Here is a 25,594-nt window from a genome sequence, read left to right as displayed (position 1 = left end):
TGTAGGGCATAGGATGCCATTTGGGATGCTGCCAGGAGAGCATAGGACCTCTGGGAGACATGCCTGTTGACTTTTTGTTCCCGTCAGGGAAAGGTTGGGAACTGTGAAGGTTGGACAGAACAGACCCGCCATTAAGGTCCCCCCCCTTTCCTTCCCCATCCCCGCATATCTATCTTCTCCAAGACACGCACTTCATGGCACTGTGGACTTGGCAGGATGACAAACTAGGCTGAGCTACAAATATTATTATACATGATAAAAGAGAGAGAGGCCTTCACACGGCTCTTATCAGACTGAACCCTGACCCTGTTGTTTTAGTTGTCAGGCAGCCTCTGTCAACAACAGCCTTCTGAGTCTGACTACGTGTCAGTCCCAAATGGCACCCTATTCCATATGTAGTGCATCACTTAGCCATAAGGCTCTGGTCAAAAGTAGTGCACCACTTAGCCATAGTGCACTACATACAACCTGAGAAATCTAGAACCTGAAAGGGTTATTCGACTGCCCCCATAGGAGAACCCTTTGAAGAAACCATTTTTGATTCCAGGTTTTTGTGTTGCATGACGCCCCTGCTCCAGACAGTCTTAAGTTGTTGTCTGTAAGAACCTCAGTTGACCCTTACAACATGTATTTGTGTTATGCATCAAAACATATATGTAGTTATAATGAAGTCATTGACTAGACTAGGCATGTATTTGTTCTCTCCTTATTTCCATAACAAATGAGAGGAAAGGAAATGGTTCTCTTCGACTGGGAACTGAGAGCAAGATATATCTGGACACAAAATACTGTCCTGCTTCAATTTCCTGAACAGGTTCCTGAAATACATTGTCAAGGAGGTAAAACATGCATTACCACAATCACTCTCTATCAGTCACCTCATATTGCTAAATTAAGCTTCATTTCTTCAAAGGAAATTGTCAACATGTGGTTGCTATGAAATTATTATATAATGCTTATGAATGTGTTATGTAAGGGTTGTGTTTTATTTATTTTACCTTTTATTTTGCAAAACACAAACTAAAAGCTGATTGACATAACTGTGGGGAGACCAAATGAGTCTCCAGAGCCATCCCTGAGACTGGGTATTTTTAAATGTTTTATTTAACCTTCATTTAACTAGGCAAATCAGTTAAGAACAAATTCTTATTTACAATGACAGCCTACACCGGCCAAACCCGGACAACGCTGGGCCAAATGTGCACCGCCCTATGGGGACTCCGATCATGGCCAGGTGTGACACAGCCTGGATTCGAACCAGGGTGACTGTAGTAACGCCTCTAACACTGAGATGCAGTGCCTTAGACCACTGCGCCACTCGGGAGCTTGTAACTTGTACGTCTAAAGGTTATTAATGATGTTAGGTATGGCAGAAGTTTTTCTAAGAGAGCATTGAATAGACCTACGTGATTTCAAAGAGGGCCAGCCTACTTTCTGGTAAAGAATGCAGTGATGTGGCCTCCCAAGTGGCGCAGAGGTCTAAGAGGTCTAAGGTTTGATGCCAGGCTGTGTCACAACTGGCTGTGACCGGGTGTCCCATATGGCGGCGGACAATTGACCCAGTGTTGTCCGGGTTAGGGGAGGGCTTGGCCGGAGGGGGCTTTACTTGGCTCATCGCGCTCTAGCGACTCCTTGTGGCGGGCCGGGCACCTGCAGGCTGACTTCAGTCATCAGTTGAACGGTGTTTCCTCCGACACATTGGTGCGGCTGGCTTCGGGGGTTAAGAAGAGCGGCTTGGCGGGGCATGTTTTGGAGGACGCATGACTCGACCTTCGCCTCTCCCGAGCTCATCGGGGAGTTGCAGCGATGAGACAAGATGGAAATCAGGAAATTGAGGAGAATTTATTTTAAATAATAAATAAACAGCAGTGATGTGTACTGAACCTATCATCCGTAATAACATGTAGTGCACTATGGTTATGAAGTGTTTTTTTAGGTAATGTTTAAATAAAATGTTGATGGAAATGTTGTGTTGAATGTAAGACAGTGAACAAAAGACTGGAATTTAGGACAGGGTGATTAAAGCCAAAGCTGCCTAGTTTTATCATCTTAATATCCCCACAGACAGACTTTATAAGACTATAATTTGTGCCAATAGGTGCATCACGATTCTACTAGCTTCAGTATAGCTTCTTCTTATGCCAGATGCTCCCACACTAGTGAGGTGCTGAAATCAGCTCATTGGCTCAAAGCTGCTGGTCACGTCGCTGTCTCTCTACCTCTCTCTCTCTCACACTCTCTCTCCCTCTCTCTCTCGCTCTACATTTCTCTCTACCTCTTTCTCGCTCTACCTCTCAAAAACATTTGAGAGAACCAATCAAAGCTCAGCACATTTCTGCATTTCCAACAGCCTTCCAACAGACCAGCGTGTCACAGCTCTCCCTCCTGGTGAGTCACGTGAATCTTGTTAGCCAGGCTAACAGGGGGGCAGCCACCTCCCTGACCCTCTCATCTCATCTCACTCCATGATGTTGAATAAGTGTACTCTGCGATGGCCTTTCTGACATGCTGTGCATCCCAAATGGCAACCTATTCCCTATATAGTCCCCTATGGGCCCTGGTAAAATGTAGTTTGAGGGAATAGGGAATAGGGTTCCATTTGGAACGCATGCATGATCTGTGTGAACTACCGCACTGCAACCCCCCCCACTCTTCCCTTTTTTGCGCTCTGAACAGAACAGCCTCAATTCGTCTTGACACAAACTGGTGCGCCTGGCACCTACTGCCATACCCTGTTCAAAGGCACTTCAATCTTTCGTCTTTCCCAATCGCCCACTGAATGGCACACATACACAATCCATGTCTCAATTGTCTCAAGGCTTAAAAATATTTTTTTTACCTGTCTCCTCCCCTTCATTTACACTGATTAAAGTGGCTTTAACAGGTGACATCAATAAGGGATCATAGCTTTCACCCAGATTCACCTGGTCGGTCTATGTCATGGAAAGACCGGGTGTTCTTAATGTTTTGTACACTCAGTGTATTCCCTACACAGTGCACTACTTTAGACCAGAATTTAGTACTGTTGCACTATTGAACCCTATGGGCACTGATCAAAAGTACTGCACTTCAAAGGGAACAGGGGGGCATTTGTGACTCAACTCTGTCCTCTGTGGTCTGAGGGAGCAGGTGCCCGGTGTGCTGGAGGTTTTCCAGACATCACATCTCAGAGACAGGACAGGAATATGGCTGTCTAATACAATAACAAACACTGTATAATTATAAAGCTAGTGTTCAATATTGCCACAATGGTGCTTGAATGAAAAAGCCAAGAGCTGCAATATTGCTCTGAGGAGGAAAACATTGACTGTTGGCACAGCTATGGATTAGCTATAGCAGCTTCTAGTCAATACAACAACAGATTCAGCTTCTCAGAGCTCGGTCTGTTTGTGCTTGCGTGTGTGTATTTCAATTCCTTTAAGATCAAGGGCTATTTTCGCTTAATTAGTGACAGAAGAGGTTCCTTTCTGTCCGGAAATGTACCGGTCCTGCCGGCAACAGAGGATGTCAACCGATATCCTCTGTTGATTTAACGCTGGTAAAATAATTGATATTGTCCAGCCAATCCCCTGACAGAAAGCTGCCAGTACAGGAAGACAAATCCTCCTTCTGGTTTGTTATCAGTTATAAGCATCACCCATTAACTTTTCGACACAGGTAGCACAGTGGTTAGTTATGATTACAGTAAATGAACAATAGGCATGTTTATGAATAGGGTGCTTCTGCAGTAGCAGAATTACAGTAGATTATCTCCACCCTATCAAAGCCTACAAATGTAACCGTATTCCCTATATAGTGTACTACTTTTGACCAGAACTTATAGGACGCTCGTCAAAAGTAGTGGACTATATAGGGAATCGGTTGCCATTTTTGGACGCAGGCCTGTGGTCCTCATATGCACCACCAGTATCCTACAAAGTCTGTTATTCTATTAGTGCCTGTTTATTGAACCCTTATTTGACCAGGCATGTTGGCTGAGAAGAACACATTGTCCTCTCCACTCTAGCAGCGAGCTGTGGTAAAGAATCACAGGCAGCAGGGGAGTGGAGAGACAGTTGGAGTGTTTCTATCGTTTCTTATCACGTTGGTGTCTGAGGAATTTGACTGGGTTCCTGTCTGTTTGCAAACATTGTCTGTGTTGTTGCTCCTCTGGCCTGTCTGTTCCTCACATGTACGTCCTCCCCAGTTCCACATAGGACATTCTGTTTCCCGGGCAGCCTCGTGGGAAACCAACTACAGTAAACATGGACATATCTCCTGAGTCCCAAATGGCTCCCTATTCGCCTATAGTGCACTACTGTTGACCAGAACCCATAAGGCTCACTATAGGGCAGTTTGTGCACTATCTAGCTAATAGGGTGCCATTTGGGATGAGCACATCCTCCCACCTCTTCGTTCGTGTCTCTCTACCGGCTGTGTAGGAAGAGACCCCTTCAGTTCATCCCTTTGCGTCCTGGTACACGAGACAATGTAGTACACCTCAAATGGCATCCTATTACCTTCATAGTGCACTACTTTTAACCAGGCCCAGAGCCCATAGTGCACAATGTAGAGAATTTGGGACACACATCTTCAACAATACAAAACAACACAAGTGAATTGCAGAAAGTTAAAAACGGTAAACAATTACAGAAGGAAGTGTAAGCAGACATTTTGATATACACATATATCTTAGTGATAGTCCATCCAAAGCGGATAGCATTGACATAGGCAAGAGGGTATGCTCTATCTGAGTATAAGGGGTGTCAGTGCAGCTGTTCTTCCTATGAAGACTGCCAAGGACAGAGGAGAGATAACGATGCTGCTGGACAATGTGATGCCTCTGTATTTAAACAAAGATAATATTTTAGATACTGCTTGAGTGTCCCTGGATTTTTTGGGGGTCTAGAAACCAACATTGGTTTACATCCCAAATGGCACCCCATTCCCTATATATAGTGCACTACTTTAGACCAGGGCTCATAGGGTTTTGGTCAAAAGAAGTGCACTATATTGGGAATAGGGTGCAATTTGGGACATATTCAAATACATGGGACTGAGAAGGGACTCTGTTCAAAAGTAGTGCCCTATAAAGGGAATATATGACATTTGGAATCCAGACCATGATCACGTTGATATTGACAGAGACAAAACCTCCTGTAGCATACTGCCCCCTCCACTTCCTCAACATGTCTTATAACTGCATGAGCAGGTTGGCTGGAGTCTGGTTGGCTGGAGTCTGGTTGGCTGGAGTCTGGTTGGCTGGAGTCTGGTTGGTTGGAGTCTGGTTGGCTGGAGTCTGGTTGGCTGGAGTGTGGTTGGCTGGAGTGTGGTTGGCTGGAGTCTGGTTGGCTGGAGTCTGGTTGGCTGGAGTGTGGTTGGCTGGAGTCTGGTTGGCTGGAGTCTGGTTGGCTGGAGTGTGGTTGGCTGGAGTCTGGTTGGCTGGAGTCTGGTTGGCTGGAGTGTGGTTGGCTGGAGTGTGGTTGGCTGGAGTCTGGTTGGCTGGAGTCTGGTTGGTTGGAGTCTGGTTGGCTGGAGTCTGGTTGGCTGGAGTCTGGTTGGTTGGAGTCTGTTGAACAGAGCTAAAGAAGAAGGGGAAGAATTCAAATGTAATCAACAAGTGGAGATGCAAATTTTTCTCCTCCTGACCATAATTGAAAGACAAGCAGGTTTATTATTTCCACACATTATTAACTTAACACGGAATTTATTCACGCTGTTTTGAACACTACATGGCCAAAAGTAGGTGGACACCCCTTCAAATTAGTAGATTTGGCTATTTCAGCTACACCCGTTGCTAACAGGTGAATAAAATTGCGCACACAGTCATGAAATCTCTATAGACAAACATAATGAGCAGGCTTTCCTTCATGATTTGTTTTATTTTGACTGGAGCAAGATTGAGTTTATCCCTGATATGGAAACTGCCTGGAAATTCTTTCATGAGGGTTTTTCCCAAATAGTAAACAAACATGCCCCATTCAGCAGGTTCAGGGTTAAAGGGCGGGATAATCCATGGTTTTCTTCTGAGCTGTCTTGTATTATTCACGACCGTAATCTAGCCTGGGCTAAAGCAAAGAAATCATGTTCTGATGCTGATTGGCTTATTTTTAGGCAGTTACGAAACAAGTGTTTTTTCTTCTCAGGAAGGCCAAGTCTGAATATTTTATGTCTGTTACCACTGATAATCTGAATGACCCTAGAACGTTCTGGAAGGCTATTCAGTCTATGTCTAGGTAACAGTAATGTTAATGAATTGCCGTCATGTGTATTGAAGGACTTTGTTGCTGTATATGACAAAACTGAAATGCTGAATTGTTTCAGTGAGCACTGTATCATCTGGTAGGCTGTTTGATTCAGTGTCATCTGTCTCTGTACAACCCTGTGTGGATGAAACAGTGAGAGCTGGTCAAACTTTTAGCTTTTTGCCATTCTCAGTGCAGGTGGTACATAAAGCCCTGAAATCCTTAGATCAGAGAAAGCCTGCAGGTCCTGATCTTCTTGAGCCCTGCTTTTTAAATCTGGCAGCTGATTTCATAGCTGAACCACTTACATATCTGTTCAATCTAACCCTGGAATGTAACTAAATTCCAAAGATCTGGAAATCAGCATTTGTCCTGCCACTTTTAAAAGGGGGAGATCCAACTCTATTAAATAATTATAGGCCAATCTCAAAGCTGTCACCCCTGGTGAAAATACTTGAAACCCTTGTGAGTGAACAGCTAAATTAGTTTTTTTTAATTAACTCTATTTTATCAATGTATCAATCGGCTTCAGGAAGAAGCATAGCACAATTACAGCAGCCATGAAGGTTTAAATGATATCACTGAAGCTCTTGACAAGAAACAGCATTGTGTCTCACTTTTTATTGATCTCTCTAAGGCTTTTGATACAGTTGATCATGTTATACTAAGGCAGAGATTGTCGAGTGTCGGTCTTTCAGAGCATGCAGTTGCATGGTTTGCTAACTATCTGTCTGATAGAACTCAGTGCACTCAATTTGGTGGGCTCATGTCTGTTAAATTGTCTGTCTGTAATGGTGTGCCCTAAGGCTCTGTACTTGGTCCTCTCTTATTCACTATTTATATAAATCATTTAGACAAAAATGTCCAAAATGCGCAACTTCATTTCTATGCTGATGATACTGTAATTTACTGTTGTGCCTCGTCTCTTACAAAAGCTTTCCAGAACTTGCAAAATGCTTTTTATACTGTTCAACATGCCTTGTGTCAATTGAAGCTTATCCTCAATACTGACAAAACTAAACTAATGGTGTTTTCTAAAGCAAGAAATAGACCTCTGAACTTTTCACCTATTATTACCTGTCAGGGCATTGAGATTGAGACTGTAACCTCATATAAATACCTTGGAATTTTAATTGATGATGGCCTCTCTTTTAAATTGCATATTCAACAACTTACAAAAAAATTGAAGCTGAAATTGGGATTTTATTTTAGGAATAAGGCCTGTTTTTCTTTTGAAGCCAGAAGGAGGCTAGTATCAGCTACATTTATGCCTTTACTAGACTATGAGGATATTTTATATATGAATGCTTCCGCTCAGTGTTTGAGATCAATTGACACCCTTTACCATGGCACTTTGAGATTTATTTTAAACTGCAAAACCCTTACGCACCACTGCACTTTGTATACCAGGGTTGGCTGGCCTTCTCTAGTCACTCGTAGGCTCAGTCACTGGTATACTCTTATTTACAAAGCCATTTTGGGTTTACTACTGTTTTATTTGGGCATTTTTATTGTTCAGAAATGTGGTGGGTACTCTCTGGACTTTATCCTGCTAACTGTTCCAAATGTCCCAACTGAATTTGGTAAAAGGGCTTTTATGTACTCTGCACCATCCGCTTGGAACGCCTTACAAAATACTTTTAAACTGGAAGAACTTGTCCCGATTGGTATTTTTAAATCACTGATGAATGATCTTGAGACTGATTCCCTGACTTGTCAATGTTTTTAATTTGCTGTTTTCGATTTTGTTATACTCTTGTGAATTCTATGGTTTTTACTAGATTATTTGTAGTTTTTCATGTTGTTTGTCTGTAATTTTTGTAATGACTTGGTGCTGTCTATCTTGGCCAGGACGCTCTTGAAAAAGAGATTTTAAATCTCAATGAGCCCTTCCTGGTTAAATAAAGGTTTAATAATAATACAAATTGGCAGTAGAATGGCTTTACTGAAGAGCTCGGTGACTTTCAATGTGGCACTGTCATAGGATGCCACCTTTCTAACAAGTCTGTTAGTCAAATTTCTGCCCTGCTAGAGCTGCCCTGGTCAACTGTAGTTGCTGTTATTGTGAAGTGGAAACCAGCAACGGCTTAGCCGAGAAGTGGTAGGCCACAAGTTCACACAATGGGGCCGCCAAGTGCAGAAGCGCTTAGTGCGTAAAAATCGTCTATCCTCGGTTGCAACACTCATTACCAAGTTCCAAACTGCCTCTGAAAGCAATGTCAGCACAAGAACTGTTCTTTAGGATCTTCATGAAATGGGTTTCCATGGCCGGGCAGCCGCACACAGGCCTAAGATCACCATGCGCAATGCCAAATGTCAGCTGGAGTGGTGTAAAGCTCGTCGCCATTGGCGCAGTGGAAACGTGTTCTGTGGAGTGATGAATCACGCTTCACCATCTGGCAGTCCGATGGACTAATCCGGGTTTGGTGGATGCCAGGAGAACGCTACCTGCCCAATGCATAGTGCCAACTGTAAAGTTTGGTGGAGGAGGAATTATGGTCTGGGCGCTGTTTTTTATGGTTCGGGTCCCTTAGTTCCAGTGAAGGGAAATCCGCTACAACATACAATGACATTCTAGACGATTCTGTGCTTCCAACTTTGTAGCAACAGTTTGGGGAAAGCATGACAATGACCCCGTGCACAAAGCTAGGTCCATGCAGAAATGATTTGTTGAGATTGGAGTGGAAGAACTTGACTGGCCTGCACAGAGCGCTGACCTCAACCCCATCAAACACCTTTGGGATGAATTGGCACGCAGACTCCGAGCCAGGCGTAATCGCCAAACATCAGTGCCCGACCTTACTAAATGCTCTTGTGGATGAATGGAAGCAAGTCCCCTCAGCAATGTTCCAACATCTAGTGGAAAGCCTCCCCAGAAGAGTGGAGGCTGTTATAACAGCAAAGGGGGGACGCAGTGTAGATTGTTACAGTAGACCTATCTCTAGTCTAACTGCTTAATCCAATATACTCCAGTCCGTATTTCCCCTTCGCCCCATCTGGCTCATTTACAGGTTCTGTTTACTACTGGCGAAGGAGAGGCACAGAGAAGGGGATCTTAAGGGACTCAACAATTTAGGCCTACCTCTGTCGAAGAGTAAAATATAGACATTATATTTTGTTGTTCTCGTTGTGCAATAACCGTGTGGTCATTTTGGAAGGAGATATCCATCAGGTTAAATCACCGAAACGCTGTTATTATGAAGAAAAATAGCAACTGACAAACGAACGAGCAACAGCGATGACTGACAGTTGAGTGGAAATCTCAGTGTTGACTGAATCGAGTTTGCGGTTTGATTTCTTTTTTCTTTCTTTCTCTCCTCTCCCATACACGGTTCAGATTAGTTTATATTACTTGAAGTTGTAAACGACATAGTAATCGTTAGTATATTGCGTTTATTCAAGAAGACATGTTTGTGAAAGACAGCAGCCATTGAGTAGTAACCCGTGGGTTTCGTTTACTACTGTACGCCACGCGTTGCCTTGCATGAACCTGAAGTTGTCAAAAGCGAAGCTACACAATTCGGGACTGTGCTGCACTTTACAAACTGCGGTTTAGGTTTTCTTTTAATACACGGGAATAGGCAATTTACTTAGTAGCTAGATACATAGTAAAATCCATAGCGAGTGTTACCGGAAGCGTAATTCAATTGAGAGTTGATATCCTTTCTAATCGCACAAACTTTGTGGCCTCCTGCCCATTCAGCTAACGGTAACTAGCTAGCAGCTAGCTAACGTTACTCCCCCTTCTCTGCGACGCTGGACACTGCGGATTGTATCGAGAACACTTGAAAAAGAAGACGAAATGCGATGCAATTTATTGCAAAGTGAGACTTTTCCTTTGTTTAGCCACAATGATTCTCACGGTTGCGTTTGTTTGTGGTGATTTTGAAATATCCCTGTGCAGTTAACTAGCTGAAGCTAACCAGTGAGTTAGCTCGCTAAGTTAGCTAGTAGTGAACACGTTGGACCCTCCGCCCATTTTTCCGGGATGACCGTTTATTTTTGTTTACCTGTGGTTTAACTAACAAAACCAAACGACAGCTACACCTTGCCAGCTAATTTTAATCGAGTTGACTCGTATTCTTCCCCAGACAGTTTGTCGGTCGGATATTGACGAGAGTTGAGTCAATATGTGTCCGCGGACTTTCCTTGTGTTTTTTGTGACTGCTGTCTACATATGGAATTGTCAGCAAACGAATGGAGAAAGTACAGAAAGTAAGTAGTTAGCTAATTTATCATCTTATCTGTTGGAGATGTGTGTGTACGAGCATTATATTGTTCCTAATTTGACATAATTGTTGATATTGTGTATTTGAGTGTCCGGTTTTGGAAGGCTCTGATTTAACAAGATCGGCTATGATGACAGAAAGTCAAGCCATTTAGTTACTGGAGATTTGGAAGGACGAAGGTCAATTTTGTTTTTTTCTGGTTTGCATATTTGTTTTTGCCCATTAGCCACCTAATTTGATCAAAATGCGTTTGCCAACATGCAAATGTACAAGTATATCCTATACGTTTGCTTGGATATCAAGTAAAGATTCAAAACACAATGTACGTCATTAATTGATTAGGAGGACAAGTAGCACCTATGTTGATTGATTGCCATGTCAAGGCGGTGAGTAATTACAGCCATGACAACTAGAATGTGGCTTTAATGCTGGCAATATTTGCATGATTGTTTAAGTATCGAAGAACACAGCCTGAATAATTTAGAAGGCCTGTTTTAAAATCAATTTAATAGAATTAAACATGGTTTACAGTTGTGGTGTTTTCTAAGGTCAGAACATGGACTATAAGCCATGCCAAGTATACAATGTAAAGTAAATATCTTGTAAAATTGTATGATATTAACTGGAATCACCTGCTGTGTTTTACTCATGCTGATAAAAAAAATACCCTACCCATCTACCTCACTGTGGTTTAGAGATGAAGAATGTGTTTCAAGTCATTCACTGTTGTCTTGCCAACAGCAGTAAGTGGGTAAACAAAACCAGAGATTTAAAAGCAAGCACTTTGTCACACCATATACTTTGTAATCAATGTAGGTTTATCCTGACGCTCAATCAGATTAGAGGTCGACCGATTTTATGATTTTTCAATACCGATATCGATTATTGGAGGACCAAAAAAAGCCAAATTATTTTTGTTTGTTTGTTTTTTGTTGTTGTAATAATGACAATTACAACAATACTGAATGGACACTTATTTTAACTTTAATATAATACATCACTAAAATCAATTTAGCCTCAAATAAATAATGAAACATGTTAAATTTGGTTAAAATAATGCCAAATCAAAGTGTTAGAGAAGAAAGTAAAAGTGCAATATGTGCCATGTAAGAAAGCTAATGTTTAAGTTCCTTGCTCAGAACATGAGAACATATGAAAGCTGGTGGTTCCTTTTAACATGAGTCTTCAATATTCCTATGTAAGAAGTTTTAGGTTGTAGTTATTATAGGAATTATAGGACTATTTCTCTCTATACGATTTGTATTTCATATACCTTTGACTATTGGATGTTCTTATAGGCACTTTAGTATTGCCAGTGTAACAGTATAGCTTCCGTCCCTCTCCTCGCCCCTACCTGGGCTCGAACCAGGAACACATCGACAACAGCCACCCTCGAAGCATCGTTACCCATCGCTCCACAAAAGCCGCGGCCCTTGCAGAGCAAGGGGAACAACTACTCCAAGTCTCAGAGCGAGTGACATCACCGATTGAAAAGCTATTAGCGCGCACCCCGCTAACTAGCTAGCCATTTCACATCAGTTACACCAGCCTAATCTCGGGAGTTGATAGGCTTGAAGTCATAAACAGCTCAATGCTTGAAGCATTGCGAAGAGCTGCTGGCAAACGCACAAAAGTGGTGTTTGAATGAATGCTTACGAGCCTGCTGCTGCCTACCATCGCTCAGTCAAGACTGCTCTATCAAATCATAGACTTAATTATAACATAATAACACAGAAATACGAGCCTTTGGTCATTAAAATGGTAGAATCCAGAAACTATCATTTCGAAAACAAAACGATTATTCTTTCAGTGAAATACGGAACCGTTCCGTATTTTATCTAACGGGTGGCATCCCTAAGTCTAAATATTGCTGTTACATTGCACAACCTTCAATGTTATGTCATAATTACGTAAAATTCTGGCAAATTAGTCCGCAACGAGCCAGGCGGCCCAAACTGCTGCATATACCCTGACTGCTTGCATGAAGTGACACAATTTCCAGAATTATAAGAAATTCATATTAGCAGGCAATATTAACTAAATATGCAGGTTTAAAAAGATATACTTGTGTATTGATTTTAAAGAAAGGCATTGATGTTTATGGTTAGGTGCAACGACAGTGCTAAATCATCACCCGTTTGGCGAAGTAGGCTGTGATTCGATGAGAAATGAACAGGCACGGCATCGATTATATGCAACGCAGGACACGCTAGATAAACTAGTAATATCATCAACCATGTGTAGTTAACTAGTGATTATGTGAAGATTGATTGTTTTTTATAAGTTTAATGCTAGCTAGCAACTTACCTTGGCTTCTTGCTGCCCTCGCGTAACAGGTAGTTAGCCTGCCACGCAGGCTCCTCGTGGAGTGCAATGTAAGGCAGGTGGTTAGAGCGTTGGACTAATAAGGTAAAAATCTGTCGTTCCCGCCCCTGAACAAGGCAGTTAACCCACCGTTCCTAGGCCATCATTGAAAATAAGAATGTGTTCTTAACTGACTTGCCTAGTTAAATAAAGGTGTAAAAAAAAAAACAACGGCCAAATCGGTGTCCAAAAATACCGATTTCCGATTATGAAAACTTGAAATCGGCCCTAATTAAACAGCCATTCCGATTTAATCGGTCGACCTCAAAATCAGATGCACATGTACATATTATTTTTGCAGCACTCAATCTGATCAGATTAGATAAACCAAATGAGTTCAAAAATGAATGGTCAGGACTAAGGATGGATGTGGTAACATATCTTCTGTTACTTAACTTCTATGGGCTAGGTGGGATGCCAGCGTCCCGCCTGCGGGACACAGCCAGTGAAATATCAGGGCGGAAAATTCAAAAACAACAAAATGTCATAATTCAACTTTCTCAAACATACAACTGTTTTTCACCATTTTAAAGATACCCTAGAGAGGTTAACGAGAAGTTTAAATAGTCATACGTTTGAGAAATTGAAGTAATAGCATTTCTAAGGTATTTGAATATCGCGCCACGGGATTCCACTGGCTGTTGAGTAGGTGGGACGATTTCGTCCCACATACCCTAGAGAGGTTAACGAGAAGTGTATGTGGGACGAAATCGTCCCACCTACTCAACAGCCAGTGGAATCCCGTGGCGCGATATTCAAATACCTTAGAAATGCTATTACTTCAATTTCTCAAACGTATGACTATTTAAACTTCTCGTTAATCTAACCACATTGTCCGATTTCAAAAAGGCTTTACAGCGAAAGCAAAACATTAGATTATGTTAGAGTACATAGACAAAAATAATCACACAGCCATTTTCCAAGCAAGGACATGTGTCAATAAAACCCAAAACACAGCGAAATGAAGCACTAACCTTTGACGATCTTCATCAGATGACACTCCTAGGACATTGTTACACAATACATGTATGTTTTATTCGATAATGTTCATATTTATATCCAAAAACAGCATTTTTACATTGGCGCGTGATATTCAGAAAATGTATTCCCACCAAAACGTCCGGTGAATGTGCACATCAATTTACAAAAATACTCATCATAAACGTTGACAAAATACACAATTATTTTAAGAATTATAGATCGACTACTCCTTTTTGCAACCGCTGTGTCAGATTTTAAAATAGCTTTACGGAGAAAGCACATTTTTCAATATTCTGAGTACATAGCTCAGCCATCACGGCGAGCTATTCAGACACCATCCAAATTCGGGGCAACCTAAACTCTGAATTAGTATTAGAAATATTGTATTACCTTTGGTGATCTTCGTCAGAATGCTCTCCCAGGACTGCTACTTCCACAAGAAATGTTGTTTTTGTTCCAAATAATCCATATTTATGTCCAAATACCTCCGTTTTGTTCGTGCGTACATATCACTTATCCAAAGGCGAGCGCGGAGCGAGACACGAAAAGTCAAAATGTTCCATTACCGTACTTAGAAGCATGTCAAACGCTGTTTAAAATCAATCTTTATGGTATTTTTTACATAAAATTGCGATAATATTCCAACCGGACAATAGCCCAGTGACAGGAAAATGCTCAAACCACTTTCTGAAGGCTTTAGACAGCCAATGGAAGCCTTAGGAAGTTCAACGTCACCCACAGACACTGTAGCTTCGATAGAGAATCAAAAGAAGAACTACAATTCACAGACTTTTCACTTCCTGCTTGGATTTTTCTTAGGTTTTTGCCAGCCATGAGTTCTGTTATACTCACAGACACCATTCAAAAAGTTTTAGAAACTTCAGTGTTTTCTATCCAAATCTACTAATAATATGCATATTCTCGTTTCTGGGCCAGAGTAGTAACCTGTTTAAATTGGGTACGTTTTTCATCCGGCCGTGAAAATACTGCCCCCTAGCCCAGACAGGTTAAAGTTGTTACTCTATAAACTTTCAGTAACAACAGAAGATAGCTGAACATGTCCATCCTGACCGTTCATTTGAACTACATTTTACATTTACATTTTAGTCATTTAGCAGACGCTCTTATCCAGAGCGACTTACTATTTTGGTTTATCTGATCTGATTAAGTGCCGTAAATAATGTTGTCCAAGTGCATCTGTTAAAAAAACCTCAAATGAAAATGCCTGGTTTGTTATACATAATTCCTTTAGACAAAACAAAATATTTGAATCTGTCTTTGTTCACTCGCTGTTGTACATGTGCATCAGATTTCTTAATTTAGTGAAATACGATTGGGTGCCAGGATAAAACTGCATTGATTTCAAAAGTGTCTGGTTTGACATGGTACTCTCTTATTAATCTCTCATTTTGTTTACAAAAGAGGTAAACATGGATTTACTTCATTCGCTGTTGTCTTGCCAACAGCAGTAAGTAGGTAAGCAAAAGGAGAGATTAAAAGAAAGTGCCCTCTATTTTTAGGCTATAATGCCGTTTTATCGTGGCACTGGAGACGATCAGATCTGGTTTCACTAAATCAGTTAAAACAAATGGCATTAGAATGAATGTGGTTTTAAACACCATTTCTGTTAGACTTAGAGGCTAAAGTTAAAAAGTACACCATTCTGGGTGCTGTTTGTCAACGGTCTATTTGGAGGGCTTCAGAAATAGAGAAATAAATATAGCCATCCTTGTGACACACTTGGCTTTGCTATAGTAGAGGAAACATTGGCCTCTGTTCAGTCCCCATCTGTCATTGCTTTTATCCTAAAAAGTGTTGTTTTTCTGCCGTCACTTAGCTCAACAATTTTCATCCATAGTTAAAAAGATAAGAATAATAGTGTAAAAACTTAAGACGTGAATTTTTATAGAAAATGTCAATGTGCTAAAATCCAGACAAGTCTTCAACCACAGATCTAGTACTTCTGATTCAGAGAGGTTGGGTTAAATGCGGAAGACACATTTCATTTCAATGCGTTCTGTTGTACAACTGACTAGGTATCTCCCTTTCCCTTTAGTGTGGTGAGGATTTGCTGTAGGTCTGTTTGAAGGAACTAGTGTTTTGGTCTGGGAGATGAATGCATCTCGGTGTGGTGGGTCTGTGTGCTTTCCAAATGGCACCCTATTCCCTATGTAGTGCACTACTTTTGACCAGGGCCCTATGACATCCTAGTCCCTATGTAGTGCACTACTTTCGACTAGGGATGCACGATATATCGGTGAACATATCAGAATCGGCCGATATTATCGTAATTTCCGGACTATTAAGCGCACCTGAATATAAGCCGCACCCACTGAATTAAAAAAAATATATATATTATTTTGAACATAAATAAGCCGCACATGTCTATAAGCCACAGGTGCCTACCGGTACATTGAAACAAATGAACTTTACACAGGCTTTAACGAAACACGGCTTGTAACAAAAATAAATAGGCTTTAACGAAACACTGCTTGTAACAAAAATAAATAGGCTTTAACGAAACACCGCTTGTAACAAAAAATAAAAAATTAGCAGTAAACAGTAGCCTACCAAGAAAGTCATTGGTCACTATCTTCCTCCTCCTGTGCACTGAAACCATCTCCTTCGGTGTCGGAGTTGAGTAGCCTCAAAGTTGCGGCTTATAGTCCGGAATTTACGGTAGCTAAACATGCCAACATCGGTATCATGCCGATGTCTAGTTTAACGCTGATGTTAAAAAACGATTTCAAAGCTACCGTGCATACAGTTGAAGTCGGAAGTTTCCGAAAACCTTAGCCAAATATATTTAAACTCAGTTTTTCACAATTCCTGACATTTAGTCCTAGTAAAAATACCCTGTGTTAGGTCAGTTAGGATCACCACTTTATTTTAAGAATGCGAAATGTCAGAGTAATAGTAGAGAGAATGATGTATTTCATATTTTTATTTCTTTCATCACATTCCCAGTGGGTCAGAAGTTTATATACACTTAATTCGTTTTTGGTAGCATTGCCTTTTAAATTGTTTAACTTGGGTCAAACGTTTCTGGTAGCCTTCCACAAGCTTCCCACAATAAGTTGGGTGAATTTTGGCCCATTCCTCCTGACAGAGTTAGTGTAACTGAGTCAGGTTTGTAGGCCTCCATGCTCGCACACGCTTTTTGAGTTCTGCCCACAAATTTTCTATGGGACTTTGTTGTCCTTAAGCCATTTTTCAACAACTTTGGAAGCATGCTTGGGGTCATTGTCCATTTGGAAGACCCATGACCTAATGACGCCCACAATGTCTACTGTGTGGCTCGAGCAGTCAGTAAGTCGAGCAATCATTTGAAAAAGTAAGAAAATTTAAGCGAGACAACTTAAAGGTGAAATCCGTCTGTTGCCAAATGCTAATGTTATAAGCAGCCAGCTAGCTTCATCTGGCTAGTGAGGCTCAACCGGACCAGGTTATGTGTTGTGAAGCTAGCCACAATAAGGATTATGCACAATAGTGGAATTTGCATTTTGCCTCCAAAATAAAAGTATGTCATTGACAGTGATGCAAATTAATAATAGTAGAATTATGCCATTCTTTTATTTTAAAGGCTATCTGCAAAGTCCACTATTGTGGCTCATCCTTATTGTGGCTAGCTTCACAATAGATGGGTCTGACCACCATTAATCAAATAAGAAGTGTCTTATAGCAACTGAAACAGATCGTCGTTTTGCTATATTTTTGGGGAAGAACATTGTTTGCATCCATGAGCTAGCTAGCTTTTATTTTTTTATGACCAGCACTGTAGGTGCGTGAGACAACTTTACCAGCATCATAGTATACGTATTAGAGGTCGACCGATTAATCGGAATGGCCGATTTAATTGGGGCCGATTTCAAGTTTTCATACCAATCAGTAATCGGCATGTTTGGACACCAATTATGGCCTATTACATTGCACTCCACGAGGAGACTGTGTGGCAGGCTGACTACTTGTTATGCGAGTGCAGCAAGGAGCCAAGGTGCTAGCTAGCATTAAACATATCTTATAAAAAAACAATCAATCTTTACATAATCACTAGTTAACTACACATGGTTGATGATATTACTAGTTTATCTAGCATGTTCTGCGTTGCGTATAATTGATGTAGTGCATGTTAATTTCTCATTGAATCACATCCTACTTCGCCAAACGGGTGATTTAAGAAGCGCATTCACGAAAAAGCACTGTCGTACCAATGTGTACCTAAACATAAACATCAACGCCTTTCTTAAAATCAATACACAAGTATATATTTTTAATCCTGCATATTTAGATAATATTGCCTGCTAACATGAATTTCTTTTAACTAGGGAAATTGTCACTTATCTTGCATTCTGTGCAAGCAGAGTCAGGGTATATGCAGCAGTTTGGACCGCCTGGCTCGTTGTGAACTGTGTGAAGACCATTTCTTCCTAACAAGGACCGTAATTAATTTGCCAGAATTGTACATAATTATGACATAACATTGAAAGTTGTGCAATGTAACAGCAATATTTAGACTTAGAGATGCCACCCGTTAGATAAAATACGGAACGGTTCCGTATTTCACTGAAAGAATAAACGTTTTGTTTTCGAAATGATAGTTTCCGGATTCGACCATATTAATGACCTAAGGCTCGTATTTCTGTGTTATTATGTTATAATTAAGTCTATGATTTGATAGAGCAGTCTGACTGAGCAGTGGTAGGCAGCAGCAGGCTCGTAAGCATTCATTCAAACAGCACTTTCCTGTGTTTGCCAGCAGCTCTTCGCAATGCTTCAAGCACAGCGCTGTTTATAACTTCAAGCCTATCAACTCCCGTGATTAGGCTGGCAATACTAAAGTACCTATTAGAACATCCAATAGTAAAAGGTATATGAAATACAAATGGTATAGAGAGAAATAGTCCTATAATAACTACAACCTAAAACTTCTTACCTTGGAATATTGAAGACTCATGTTAAAAGGAACCACCAGCTTTCATATGTTCTGAGCAAGGAACTTAAACGTTTGCTTTTTTACATGGCACATATTGCACTTTTACTTTCTTCTCCAAGACTTTGTTTTTGCATTATTTAAACCAAATTGAACAGGTTTCATTATTTATTTGAGACTAAATAGATTTTATTGATGTATTATGTTAAGTTTAAAATAATTGTTCATTCAGTATTGTTGTAATTGTCATTATTACAAATATATATATATATATATATATATATATATATATATATATAAAATCGGCCGATTTAATCGGTATCGGCTTTTTTTTTTTGGGTCCTCTAATAATCGGTATCAGTGTTGAAAAATCACAATCGGTCGACCTCTAATACGTATCGATGAATCATTGTGACATATGAAATACGAGGGATAGTGTAATAACTACGTAAAAAATTTATGAACGCGTTAAATTATGTGACGTGCAGTCATATTCAGGTACTGATTGGTCAACAAGCTTATTTGACACATCAAATAGTGTTTGCTTGTTTGCAGACTTTTTTTGTACAGCTTTGACAGTGCTACTGTATCTTTTTTGACACGCAAAGACCCAAACAGCATTCCATAGAAATCCTGGTTGAGAATAAAACGACTGAATAACGAAACAGCACAGCAAGTAAGTGAAAGAAATAGGTTTTGATTATGTTTTACTGGTACGTAAATGCCAACAAAATAACTTTTTGGGCAGTGTGGTGTGTGTTACCTTTATTTAACTAGGCAAGTCAGTTAAGAACAAATTCTTATTTACAATGATGGCCTGGACGACGCTGGGCAAATTGTGTGCCGCCCTATGGGACTCACAATCACGGCCGGATGTGATACAGCCTGGATTCGAACCAGGGACTGTAGTGACGCCTCTTGCACAGAGATGCAGTGCCTTAGACCGCTGCATCCGTGTGTGTGTGTGTTAAGCATTCTAGTACAGTTAAATAGTTAAAAGGCCTCTAAAATTTTAAATATTGGATATCGGTATCGGCCAAGAATGTCATATGTCATCGCTACTTTTGACTATGGCCTAAACGGCTATGGTCGAAAGTAGTGCGATTTATAGGGAATAGGGTGCCTTTTGGGATGCTGCTCAACCCTATATAGCCACAATCAACACATCCAACACAAGAAGGATAGAAGGTTTCTGTTCGCTCTGTCTGGACTTGGTGACTCACTCGTGTGATGTTTTAACTATTTGACTTAGTGTAGACTTCTGTAGGCTTGGGCTACTATGAGATGAAATAGGCCTCGGCCTACTCTTTCACCACCTTTTATGCACTATTTATGTATGTAGGCTACACCTGGAAGTTAACCCTCTTAAACAGCTTGACTAACACCTCTGTGCTTGTTTCGAATGCTAACGAAGCACTGTGTGGTTTCTGGTTTTGGCTTATGTGACCAGCAGAGAGTTGAAGAAAACAAACAAATAATAACGTGAAGCTACCTTAAATTAAAAACTGAAAAGAGGAGGGTTGCGATTGGGTAATGTCATCAGACCAGTTTGTGCTAGATTCTGTTCCGACTGAGACATAATTCATAAACAAGTTGTGTAATTGCTCGGCTGCTGGCTCTGGCTGGCCCCCTTCTCGCTCCTCTCCAACTTGACAGTGAACCTCCGATAGAGAGGGAGGCAGACGAAAGAAACTTGGGCCTCACTGAAAGTGTTTCATAACATTGACTGACCAATGCCTTGGCTGGACCAAGCCACTGTACTGTCTCTCTGTAGGCTATGTTATGAAGGACTTGTAAAATGGCTTTCTAGTTTTAACCAACTACCTTGATCAAAATGGGCCATTCTGGCTGATCAAAAGGCTAAATGAAACAAATCTTTTAATAAAAAAAATTAAATGTACATTTACTTCTTACATCATACATGTACATCACCCCATTCTTTTACATACTGAAGGATTGAGTATGGGCATAGATTAAGCATTATATTCTGTTGTCAGATCTGTATGCACAAGTCTCACCCTCGTTCCACATGATAGAATGTCTTGCATTCCATTTCTGCCTGCTATGTTTGTGCAGCATCCATTGTTTTCCCAGTCTGCCAACCAACATACAATAGTTCACCTCAGGCCACCAATTACATCATCTGAAATGGTCAGGTTTTTATACCAGACAGTATCAATCTATCCCAGAAGTGTGCCTCAAGCTGGTCTAGCAGGTAACACCGCAGCCCGCAGGACATCATTCCATAAGCGCAGGCTTATTTTCTTTTAAAAGTTTTCAATTCACTAGTCAGAGAGGTTTGTATAGCGTTCTCCCGCTAGAATGAACTATATGCTTCTTCTAGTGATCCGTTGATAAGACGGGTGCCTGTCAGTCACAAAGCCAGCCATGACAGGGAAGATGCCCCCGATAATTCTATATATATTTTTGGTACCGCTGTTATTTTTTTCTGCAATCTAATTTATTTTCCCGGAGGAAGGAGAGCATGATGCTTCCTAATAGTCTCTTGTGAGTGAATGTACACGTCCCATGTAATGGAAGTGGTAACGATGAGTTAAAATCCACTTAGTTATTGTTTTGTGGCCCTTTCATTTATTTTCTTTCACGTGTTTCATTGGCCTAAACAGCCACTGGTCTTTGATTGACGACCGAACAGCTTGTGTTGACTAGTTTTATTAAAGGTGTCACACTGACTGAATAACGTCTCCTATATCCCGTGGCTATTCATAAATCATAAAAAGTAGTTATATATTTTGCATCGGGACAAGTAAAAATATATTGTTAGTATTTTGTTAGGATTCAAAGTAGGGCTGGGACGATACTTATTATTATCGTAATAAGGAAACAAAACACAAAGCGGATTTAACTTCTTTAGGGAACATTTCTTTTCGAAGCTGTAGCACATATTTTACATACTGCTGGACTAAACAGTTTGTTCTGCTTCGTGTTTAATATTATTTTTTGCCATTAATAAAATATATTATGCTAATGGTTTTCTCCCGGCTCTAATTCGAAGCCCGTGTCAAGACTTGCCAGTGAACGCTAAAGTGATACGTCAGTGTAGCCTAGTGATGAGTTGTTCGAACTAACAACTGTTTTTGTACAGATCTTTTAGGTGAACTGAACCGAATGGCATCGGTGAGAGAGCGGTTCATTTGGCTCCCAAATTTGCATACTGGAAGGCTACTAATACTTTTTGGCGAATTATGAAAACACTCGATGGAGATGTTGAATCAGCAGAAACAATGGGTAGTGATCCTCATTCTGGTCCAAAATGAACAGATTGAAGGTTATGAAAGCTAATGTTATGATTCTTGTATGGCATTATTAAAGATATTGATACAGAGTGCATTCGGAAAGTATTCAGACCCCTTGACTTTTTCCACATTTTTGTTACATTACAGCCTTATTCTAAATTGATTACGTAGTTTTTTTCCCCGTCATCAATCTACACACATTACCCCATAATGATAAAGCAAAAACAGGTTTTTAAAAATGGTTGATTTCTAAAAATGACAAGTGCTGTCAAAAACATGATTTATATATGTTTCCACACTGAGGTTGAAATAATGCTGTGAAATTGTGAATATTTGGATAATTCCCTTTTAGTATAAGAAATGTTTTAAAAAGGCCGCCTGAAATTACAACCTGTTTTGGCCGTTCATTGTGACATCACCAGGTGGTAAATTAGTTCATTGGCAGAGGGGTTTGGAACCCTCTTATCTATCACATGCATTGGGACAGGTAGCGTTGTCGCGGCATCCGACAAACCCAGATTCGTCCATCGGACTGCCAGATGGTGAAGCGTGATTCATCACTTCGGAGAACGCGTTTCCACTGCTCCACAGTACAATGGCGGCGAGCTTTACACCACTCCAGCCGACGCTTGGCATTGCACATGGTGATCTTATGCTTGTGTGCGGCTGCTCGGCCATGGAAACCCATTTCATGAAGCTCCCGATGAACAGTTCTTGTGCTGGCGTTGCTTCCAGAGGCAGTTGGAAGTTGGTAATGAGTGTTGCAATCGAGGACAGACGATTTTCATGCGCTTCAGCCCTTGGCAGTCCCGTTCTGTGAGATTGTGTGGCCTACCACTTCGTGACTGAGCCGTTGTTGCTCCTAGACTTTTCCACTTCACAATAACAGCACTTACAGTTGACCGGGACAGCTCTAGCAGGGCAGGAATTTCACGAACTCAGTTGAAAGGTGGCATGCTATTACGGTGTCACATTGAAAGTCACTGAGCTCTTCAATAAGGCCTTTCTACTGTCAATGTTTGTCTATGGAGATTGCATGGCTGTGTGCTCAATTTTATATACCTGTCAGCAACGGGTGTGGTCAAAATAGCCTAATCCACTCATTTGAAGGGGTGTCCACTTACTTTTTTCCCTCACTGTATATACACAAGTATTTGATCCCCTGCTGATTTTGTACGTTTGCCCACTGACAAAGAAATGATCAGTCTATAATTTTAATGGTAGGTTTATTTGAACAGTGAGACAGAATAACAAAGAAATCCATAAAACTGCATGTCAAAAATGTTATAAATTGATTTGCATTTTAATGAGGGAAATAAGTATTTGACCCCCTCTCAATCAGAAAGATTTCTGGCTCCCAGGTGTCTTTTTATACAGGTAACGAGCTGAGATTAGGAGCACACTCTTAAAGGGAATGCTCCTAATCTCAGTTTGTTACCTGTATAAAAGACACCTGTCCACAGAAGCAATCAATCAATCAGATTCCAAACTCTCCACCATGGCCAAGACCAAAGAGCTCTCCAAGGATGTCAGGGACAAGATTGTACACCTACACAAGGCTGGAATGGGCTACAAGACCATCGCCAAGCAGCTTGGTGAGAAGGTGACAACAGTTGGTGCGATTATTCGCAAATGGAAGAAACACAAAAGAACTGTCATTCTCCCTCGGCCTGGGGCTCCATGCAAGATCTCACCTCGTGGAGTTGCAGTGATCATGAGAACGGTGAGGAATCAGCCCAGAACTACACGGGAGGATCTTGTCAATTGATCTCAAGACAGCTGGGACCATAGTCACCAAGAAAACAATTGGTAACACACTACACCGTGAAGGACTGAAATCCTGCAGCGCCCGCAAGGTCCCCCTGCTCAAGAAAGCACATATACGTGCCCATCTGAAGTTTGCCAATGAACATCTGAATGATTCAGAGGACAACTGGGTGAAAGTGTTGTGGTCAGATGAGACCAAAATGGAGCTCTTTGGCATCAACTCAACTCGCCGTGTTTGGAGGAGGAAGAATGCTGCCTATGACCCAAGAAGACCATCCTCACCGTCAAACATGGAGGTGGAAACATTATGCTTTGGGGGTGTTTTTCTGCTAAGGGGACAGGACAACTTCACTGCATCAAAGGGACGATGGACGTGGCCATGTACCGTCAAATCTTGGGTGAGAACCTCCTTCCCTCAGCCAGGGCATTGAAAATGGGTCGTGGATGGGTATTCCAGCATGACAATGACCCAAAACACACAGCCAAGGCAACAAAGGAGTGGCTCAAGAAGAAGCACATTAAGGTCCTGGAGTGGCCTAGCCAGTCTCCAGACCTTAATCCCATAGAAAATCTATGGAGGGAGCTGAAGGTTCGAGTTGACAAACATCAGCCTCGAAACCTTAATGACTTGGAGAAGATCTGCAAAGAGGAGTGGGACAAAATCCCTCCTGAGATGTGTGCAAACCTGGTGGCCTACTACAAGAAATGTCTGACCTCAGATTGCCAACAAGGGTTTTGCCACCAAGTACTAAGTCATGTTTTGCAGAGGGGTCAAATACTTATTTCCCTCATTAAAATGCAAATCAATTTATAACACTTTTGACATGCGTTTTTCTGGATTTTTATGTTATTCTGTCTCTCACTGTTCAAATAAACCTACCATTAAAATTATAGACTGATCATTTCTTTGTCAGTGGGCAAACGTACAAAATCAGCAGGGGATCAAATACTTTTTTCCCTCACTGTACAGTGCATTCAGAAAGTATTCAGACCCCTTGACTTTTTCCACATTTTAAGTTAGCCTTTTTTCTACACACTACCCCATAATGACAAAGCGAAAACAGGCTTTTAGAAATGTTGACAAATGTATTATAAAAAAATATATATATATATTTACGTAACTAAATTTGCTATGAGACTTGAAATTGAGCTCAGGTGCATCCTGTTTACATTGATCATCCTTGATGTTTCTACAACTTGATTGGAGTCTGTGGTAAATTAGGTTGAAGGAATTGTCCGTAAAGCTCTTAGACAGGATTGTGTTGTGGCACAGATCTGGGGAATGGTACAGTTAAAGTCAGAAGTTTACATACACCTTAGCCAAATACATTTAAACTGAGTTTTTCACAATTCCTGACATTTAATCGTGGTAAAAATTCCCTGTCTTAGGTCAGTTAGGATCCCCACTTTATTTTAAGAATGTGAAATGTCAGAATAATAGTAGTATATTTTTATTTCTTTCATCACATTCCCAGTGGGTCAGAAGTTTATATACACTCAATTAGTATTTGGTAGCATTGCCTTTTAAATTGTTTAACTTGGGTCAAACGTTTCGGGGAGCCTTCCACTATCTTCCCACAATAAGTTGGGTGAATTTTTGCCCATTCCTCCTGACAGAGCTGGTGTAACTGAGTCAGGTTTGTAGGCCTCCTTGCTTGCACACCCTTTTTCAATTCTGCCCACAAATGTTCTATAGGATTGAGGTCAGGGCTTTGTGATGGCCACTCTAATACCTTGACTTTGTTGTCCTTAAGCCATTTTGCCACAACTTTGGAAGTATGCTTGGGGTCATTATCCATTTGAAGACCCATTTGCGACCAAGCTTTAACTTCCTGACTGATG

The 25,594-nt window shown here is 40.9% G+C and overlaps 1 protein-coding gene across 3 annotated transcripts in view; it reads left to right on the top strand.

The window, feature by feature from the left end:
- The first annotated feature begins 9,221 nt into the window (after positions 1-9,221).
- LOC115157526 (insulin receptor) overlaps positions 9,222-25,594 on the top strand; it is a 155,017-nt gene continuing 138,644 nt past the window's right edge. For all 3 annotated transcript variants that reach the window (XM_029705867.1, XM_029705866.1, XM_029705865.1), the window contains exon 1: positions 9,222-10,439. In XM_029705867.1, coding sequence (XP_029561727.1) covers positions 10,355-10,439 — 85 coding nt within the window. In that variant the 5' untranslated portion in view covers positions 9,222-10,354. The remainder of the gene's footprint in view (positions 10,440-25,594) is intronic.

This window comes from Salmo trutta, chromosome 21 (assembly GCF_901001165.1).
Source record: "Salmo trutta chromosome 21, fSalTru1.1, whole genome shotgun sequence".
NCBI lineage: Eukaryota > Metazoa > Chordata > Actinopteri > Salmoniformes > Salmonidae > Salmo > Salmo trutta.
The sequence above is the reverse complement of the archived record's forward strand: the minus strand, read 5'-3'. Positions and strand labels throughout refer to the sequence as shown.